At 37.4% G+C, this 7,889-nt stretch overlaps 1 protein-coding gene across 2 annotated transcripts; it reads left to right on the top strand.

Moving 5' to 3' along the window:
- The first annotated feature begins 4,809 nt into the window (after window positions 1-4,809).
- On the top strand, window positions 4,810-6,411 carry LOC119071777 (protein PFC0760c-like). 2 transcript variants are annotated; one of them, XM_037176833.1, is made up of 5 exons: window positions 4,810-4,966; window positions 5,027-5,851; window positions 5,906-6,046; window positions 6,111-6,177; window positions 6,241-6,411. In XM_037176833.1, exons 2-5 carry the CDS (start codon window positions 5,115-5,117, stop codon window positions 6,244-6,246), a joined length of 951 nt encoding a protein of 316 aa, XP_037032728.1. In that variant the 5' UTR covers window positions 4,810-4,966; window positions 5,027-5,114; the 3' UTR covers window positions 6,247-6,411. The 2 variants fall into 2 exon arrangements, with proteins under 2 accessions (XP_037032728.1, XP_037032729.1); XM_037176834.1 differs by lacking the exon at window positions 6,241-6,411 and having other exon boundaries at window positions 4,819-4,966; window positions 6,094-6,177.
- The last annotated feature ends 1,478 nt before the right edge of the window (window positions 6,412-7,889 follow it).

The following is a 7,889-nucleotide window of genomic DNA, read 5'->3' as shown; positions in this document are numbered from 1 at the left end:
CTCTGTAAACGCCGTCTACGTTTATGAAAATTGATATGACTACATCGACTTAACAAAAATAAAAAAATATAAATTATTTTGTTCAAGTTGAATTTTTACACAATTTGTAATGAGTGCTTTTTACAAAGTTGCCTTCGGGGGTGTCTTAACCTGTTCTTGCAGAACCTTGGAATTACTACAAAAATGAAGACTTTTACACATGGCCTTTTATAAGGAACAAGCGCGTAAAAAAATCCCCCCCAGGCCCACCTGAATCCCCCCCACTTTTATTCTTTAAAAAAATCGCTGCGCGGCAGCTCATTATTAGTCAACTGCGAAGTATCACAATAAAACTTTCGTCCGTATGTTAAGTGATTGTTGTGGCTTCTTCAGTTCGTCCTTAAGAATTCGATGGTTAAAGAGTTTAGATTCACAAAATGTAAATAAAAAGGTAACTAAAATTTTAATGAGGAAAGGAAAAGCTTATGAAAATTGGATAGTTTCCAATCTAAGGTCTATTGAGTAACCTAAAGTCTGGCTACTCGACCATAGAAGATTTTTAAAATAGAATCGGAATAATAGAACTAAGAAAAGTTAATCGATTTGTCGCTGAAATGGTGACTTTATGTTCATTGTTCTTTTAGCATTTTAACGGAAGCCCAAAAAGTCGAGGATTATTGGAATTATTAGGAAAATTTGACAATTCTATTTTTTCGTTGCGAACCCAAAAAGCTGAACGGAAGTTGCTTGTGTGGTTAATTGGACAAAGCAACTCACGGATCAAATAGCACAACTCTGATTTCTCTAAAAAGCTACTCTGTAAGCGTAAACTAATTTGCGATTCATTAAGAAGTGTTTGATCTTCACAGTACCAATGATCCCTGCTGGTTTCCGTCAAAATGTTCCAAGAACAAAACTTTGAAACAAAGAAAATCCGGTTCCACTAACTCATTATCAATTATCAATTCCTTAGTAGATTTTTTATTTCGAAAAAGTATGGTATTAGATTCCAGACGGAAAGTTCTATTAGTTATATAAAAATGTCAAGTACCAAAATATTTAGCGTTAGAAACGTAACTAAGTTTCTACTCATAAATGCCCATTCGGATTTCTGATCACCCTCCTCCCAGTAACTAGTAAAAATAAGATTGCGTTGGATCTACTTACAGGGAGGCAAAGGTGAAATTCAGCATATTTTCTCATTTGAAAGTTTTGTGGTTTGTGATTGATTCCAAGAAAAGTTCGTTGAACAAGTGAAGATTTTAATTTTTAACAAAACAAGGATGAATAAAATAAAAAATCTAGATTTTCATTTGTTAAATAAATTTACAAACCAAAACAAATGGCAAAACAGAAAACATGACGAATTACACTTTTCTCTCCCTGTAACTCGTAAAATAACTGCCAAAAAACAAGTAAGGGCCCAAGAACTGACAATAACTCTTTTGAAAACGCCATTAAATCGCGAAAGTTTGACTGAGTTGTCCATGTCCTCCTATGGAAACTTAATAAAGCTTTTTCGGATAGATGATCCATCCTTAGTGTTCCAGGAATTAATATAGAAAATATTGAAAATATTGTGAAATCATAGTATGTTCTGCAGCTAAAACACACAATATACATGCAACATTAAGCGGCACCTGACAGTACCCTAGTCACTAAAGTTCTCAAATTTGAAACTTGTCTAATTTTTCAAAGAAGGCCCTTCACAATAAAAATATAGGGCCCCTTCACGGATAAAATTGGGGCCCCCAAATCGAAATCCCCCCCAGTGCGAAACTCTTATAAAAGGCCCTGCTTTTACATAAACCCTGTGAGTTGTAGCAAGGTTTCTTTCAGAACCTTACCTATTCTACACTATTATTGCTGTTTTTGGACCAAGGATGTTGGTCAAGAAAGATTACTAACAAACAACATTAAAATTAGTACATAACCAAACAATGTTGTTGACAAAATGTATGGAAAAGCGTTAAGGTTATGGCTCTGTGGATGACGTTTGACAATAAACTGGACTTTGCACCTGCACTTGGAGGAGATCTATGCAGCCGTACAAAGTAGGTCCTTGTTTTGGCAGAGATGTTTACTACTTGACAGCCAATCATCGACTAAAGCATGTAAGTGTTTTGGCAAAGATGTTTACTCTTTGACAGCAAATCATCGACTGAAATATACACTTTTTTGGCGGAGATGTTTACTCTTTGACAGCCAATCATATACGGAAAAATACTCTTTTTTGGCAGAGTGACACGTTACTAGAATTTCAATGACGGGTATAGATATCCTAGCAAAGTTTAATTTCCGACATAGATATCACTCGATATTCGCCTAGTCGGTTGGCCTGTAGAGGCGCCACATTTTGTTATAGTACTTCAGTTATACTGGACTATTTTTTTGTGAAACAACTTCACATTGATTCATTCCTATGAAATGTCACAGCAGTGAAGTTGGTTCACATGAAAATAAGCGCAGTGACAGCCGTGACAGCAGTAATTTTATGACAGAATGTACTAAAATATGGGAAAACTCTATTACATTTCTTCTTTTTTTTCTAAACATCATTCAACGATCGTGAACAACACATTTTTATAATCTTGACTTGACTTGACTTGACTTTCGCAATAACAAGCTTGCCCCTGTGGGCTCATCCATGAGATTATTTGAACGTGAGGACTTTGACTTGAATGATCATGAATGAAAATCAAGTCCTAATCCTCCCTTTTCTCTCTCCTAGACTCGGTTCATTGTACACCAGAGAACAATTGTGCGCTTCCTCTCGTCGAGCACACTCATTCACATTCGCACTCTGCCTCCGGCACTTTGTGTACGATGAACTTTGTCAGTGGTGGGGCCACTACTTGCATTACTTTGACTTATATACCAAGGATGAACCAAGGTAACTAACTCAACCACTGAGCTGAGCTCTTTCATTGCTCGGAAATATTTTTGTATAGAATTGGTATCGTGAAGAAAATTACCTGTAGCAGGAGACTTACCAAACCACACGTCATACAAACCATTCATTCAGATTCATTGTTATTTCGACCATTTTCAAGCGTTGGTGCGTAATCATTCTTTTGATTTTCGTATCATTCAAAAAAGCGTTCTCCATAATAAGCCATTAGCGCGTGAAACGAGAGAGATAACATTAAGATCAGATATACATATCTTTAGCAGAAGGTAACACAGCCAAATTATTACATAAAACCGTTTACACTATCGCTAGTCAAAGAAACGAGAATGCTCCCATCAACAAACGTCCGAGAAAAACTCGAATCGCCGTTCCGACAGACACCGCGCAACGGGAATGCTCCTCTCAACGCTCCTCTTAGGGAACGTGCAAGAAACGCTCAAACTCAGAGGCTGCTAAGCCCTTTAACTTTACGGAGAGAACAGTTTCTACAAGCGAGGCAAACGTTCCCTTCAAGAAACGTTAGAGAAAAACTGAAGGCTAACGAACCATAACTTTGACTTTGACATACGTCGACAACAATAAAAACCAACAACAGGCCGAAACTCGAAGCGCGCAACATCACGGAAAGAAGAAACTCTAGACAACAACAAATTGCAAACAAATTGTAATTATCGACTTTTTTTTATCGAAAATTATCAAAAAAATATCGATAATCGATAATTATTGATATTTTGATAATTATCAAGATATCGATAATTCGATATATCGATATTTCGGTCCGAAAATCCGATATTTATCGATATATTCCGATATATCGGTATATTATCATGAATTTTCAGATAAATATCAAAATATCGATATTTTGATAATTATCGAATTTCGATATTTTGATAATTATCGATAATTACAAGAAACGATAAAGTAAAACCGTGAGATATGACGCATTCAGAGAATAGTAACTGTAAAGCATCAACCATTCGCTCATCAAGTTACATCGCACGTACCGTAAACCGTTACCCTATACAAACCGTATCTGCTTCAACTGGAGTCAGAGTTTTCTACAAACCGTGCTACACTGTGTCCCGAGCGTGTCATTTCAGTATCATTTACGCGGGACAAACCGCAATGAAAGTAGATAAGTAGGTATGGCCAGTCCATACAAGTCGGAGCACATACGGATTTGCATGGCGCCACCTCAAACGAACTCATTTCTAGTGTAAATTTGCACTAGAAATGAGTTCGTTTGAGGTGGCGCCATGCAATTCCGTATGTGCTCCGGCTAGAACAAATTTGAACGTTTGTCCATACCTATCAATTTACTTTCATTGACAAACCGGATTTGCAACACATTGACACCACGACCAGAGCCTTCGTTCATCATCGAGTTTCACTGATTTCACGGCTTGACCTGTATACAGCTCCGTTCGATATTCCTCCTATTAGTGTCCGCATTGGCATTCGGCCTCTATTTCTCGGCATTTCCCTCAAATTCATGAATTCCATTGAGCAACTTGTCTAGAAACAATATTGGTAATTATCCCATTTCACCGCCTAAGTCTCCGTCCGTCGAAATTTCATTCGGGAAAAACTACAATCGCTCGCGAAAACAGTCGGACACAATTGTAAACAACTTTAAAATCAAACAAACCAAAACAAAGAAACAACTTGAAAAACTAAGACAAATTCGACGAGCAATAATTTTTCACGTCCAGCCATTTTCACAACACATTCTCACAACGCAGAACAACACATTTTTATCATCGCCTACAAAATGTCTGATATTCGCTAGCGGTGTTGCATTCTGCGTCTAAGCTCAAGGAAAAAAAATCTCATTTAACAAGTTATCAGACATTTTATACGTTAAGACATAAGGACTTGCGTCACATTCATCCTTCAAGGTTTTTTTTCGACGGTTTTACGTACTAAACAAAATCTAATACAATTTTCAAATGGCGTAGTGTGTAACTTGACAATAAAATGTGAATTTCATTTGCTGTTTACAAATACAAACCGTAAGGTTTTGCATACTCCGAGGATCTTTAAATAGTTTATTTTTCATCGATACGGGCAACGAAGGTAGTTGCTGTCCCGACATTAGTTTCTCGTAAATATTCTCATTTTGTGGTCCTTGCACAGATACGTGTCACAGCAAGAAATCTCAAGTGCAACAAAAGATATCACTAAGCTGCTAAGTGTTCAACGAGACAGATTCGAAGAAATTTTTATGCAGAACGATATGATCATCGATCATCATGTGCGGTCTAAAGGGCTGCAAATGAGTGGCAAAAGATCTTGGAAAGAAATGTCGAAGAGACAGCAGTCGGATGAGGAAATGTGTCATAACGACAGCGTGGAAAGGGTAAACGGTCGATTGGACAGTTCCATTGCAAAGAGACGAAGAAAATTCATTGAACAACCATCATTAACAAACGTGGAATTAGAACAATTACGCCTGGAATGTTCTCTGTTAAAAGTCATTAATAAAAGTCTGAAGGACGACAATGAAAGTCTACGGATGGTCAATAGGATATTGGGGAATAATTACGATATGTTGAAAGAACGTTTGGAACTCGTACAATCGGAACATCGATCACAGTTAACACATTTGGAATATACCTCTCAGATCCTTGAAAGTTCGAGTACAAATAAACATGATCGTTCCAATCAACATGATGATTCTTCCGAATCTTCAGCAACATACAATAAACGCAGACGGTTTGAGGGTAACGGAAGAGGCACTGATTTGCAGATTGTTCTAAGAACCGGCAGCACATCTTCAGAAGGTGAATTTTCCAGTGACGTTAGCACTGCTAACGACAAATGCACGAGTGAAACGGAAGAATTCGATCATTCTGATGCTGTGGACAACGATGTGAACGGAACGGAAGACGTTGATCATTTCAATGCTAATGGCAGTGACATGAGTGGAGATTCGGAAGACGATGACGTAGAATTGATTGCGTAAATTCCTGTTCGAATGTTGTTGCATTCTTGACTCATTTCTTTTGTCCGTAGAACTGATTCCGAACCGATCTGTATTGATTTGAGTGACAGCAGCAATGAAAATGACGACTGTGAAGATGATAAAGGGAATGAAGATGGAACATCGGAAAACCTCGATAACGATTCGTTTGGAAATGAATCACTGAGCGACGAGTAAGTATTTTGTTGATTTGGCTTATTAAAGTAAAATTTGTGACCAGCGATCCGTTGAATGCAGTTTCCTAAAACCATTATCACAATACTCAATTGTGGGGAGACTATCGAATGCCTCTCAGAGTCAAAAGGCAAGTACAAAATTTTGACTGATTAGCTTTTGGGGGAGAAAAATGTTTGTTTTCATGTTGTAGGAATGATGTCTCACCGTACTTCGTTGAAGCTCCTGCATTCAACTGTGTGGCTAAATTTGACTATTTGTCGTGTGGATGCTTTGGTAGGTTCTGGTCGTCAACATTGATAAAACATTTTACACTCAGGCATTAGGATTTCCGTGCTTTTTGTTTTGAACATCTTAGTTTCTTTTCGCAATTAAATGTTTTCTCTAAAATGTTAAAATCGGCTTGTCTGTCTAAATGATAATCAATCAACGCAATACTCTCTCTATCAACTTGAGAGTGAAATGTCATCACAATACTCTCTCTAGCAAACAAACTTCGCTTCGACGCTGTCAAAATGCCACTTATATTATTTGTTTGCAGAATCATGCCCTGCTGATTAATATCTAATTTCACATGTAAAATGCAAAGGCTACGATCACAGCACTGCTTCTAACGTGAAAATAGAAAATATTCGGAGGATGATGACAGTAGGCACTGTGTTTATGTTATACATATAGATGACTTGTTTTCGTTGTATGAGTTGAAACATACAATACAAACAACCCTAAGCGGTAGCTTTTATCACTGAAGCCTCCAAGTTTGACACTTGTCAATTCAGTGTTCATGCTGGGAACAGTGCTGTGCTACTGCAGAGCGTATTAGTTATCGGCAAAGGTCTCTGCCTGGTGATAATTGATTCTGTTTGGATCGAAAGTCGGTCTATTCCATCTGTCAACGTGGCGTTTTAAACGTCAAACATAAAATAATAGGCAGTTTCTTTGATTTTTCTTTAATTCTGTTAGTGAAAAAGAATTAAAGAAAAATCAACGAAATTACGTTGTGTTTGACGTTTGAAACGTCACTTTGACAGATCGAATAGACCGACTATTGATCCCAATAGACTCAATTCTCTTCATAAGAAACCTTCTGTGTTATAAGAAGTTTGACAATCAACGGATTATTCGCCCTTTAGCTACATGTACATAATAATGACCAAAGACAATGGAAGGACGCTCGATTCTCGTTTAAGAAGTATAAATTTTACCAATCTGAGTATCCTAATTCTTCTTGAATGACCACGGAAAAAATTAATGTAATTGGAAGTGAGGATTCATCGGAAAATTTTCACTGGGATATTTAATTCCTGGAAAAAAGAGGGAGATACAGTCGGTTCCAGATCTTTGTCATGATGTAGCAATTGCAACTTAAATTAAAATTGTCTTTACGACCACACTCGGAAGTGTCTTCACCTGTTCTTTCAGAACCTTGCAGACTACGACGGTATCAAGGTGGAGGTATGGAAGGAGGTAATGCTATATATAACAGAATCAGATGTGCGTTGGCACGAAAGTTCAATACAAACGACATCTCTTGCTTTTCTTAAAAACACAAAATTGTTTAGTAACCTGGGCCATCGGTTTTGTAAAACACAAGTAAACATTTAAAAAGAAGGTGTCATTAGCATCGATCTAATGTGCTTGGCGTCTGAATGGAGTTACATCTGCCCATACCCAAACCTTGACCAATATGACCAATAAACCGATTCATCTTGAACGCACTCATTATCTTATGTCAAATTACTCAAAGTTCTGAAAGTGTCGTAACCTTTTGAGTTGATCACGTGGGCGGTGAAACACAGATTTTGACAATTTAGACGCATTTTGTTGAACACACTCATCGCA

This window comes from Bradysia coprophila, assembly GCF_014529535.1.
Source record: "Bradysia coprophila strain Holo2 chromosome IV unlocalized genomic scaffold, BU_Bcop_v1 contig_5, whole genome shotgun sequence".
In the NCBI taxonomy this organism is placed as follows: domain Eukaryota; kingdom Metazoa; phylum Arthropoda; class Insecta; order Diptera; family Sciaridae; genus Bradysia; species Bradysia coprophila.
This window is presented reverse-complemented; position numbering and strand designations above follow the sequence as displayed.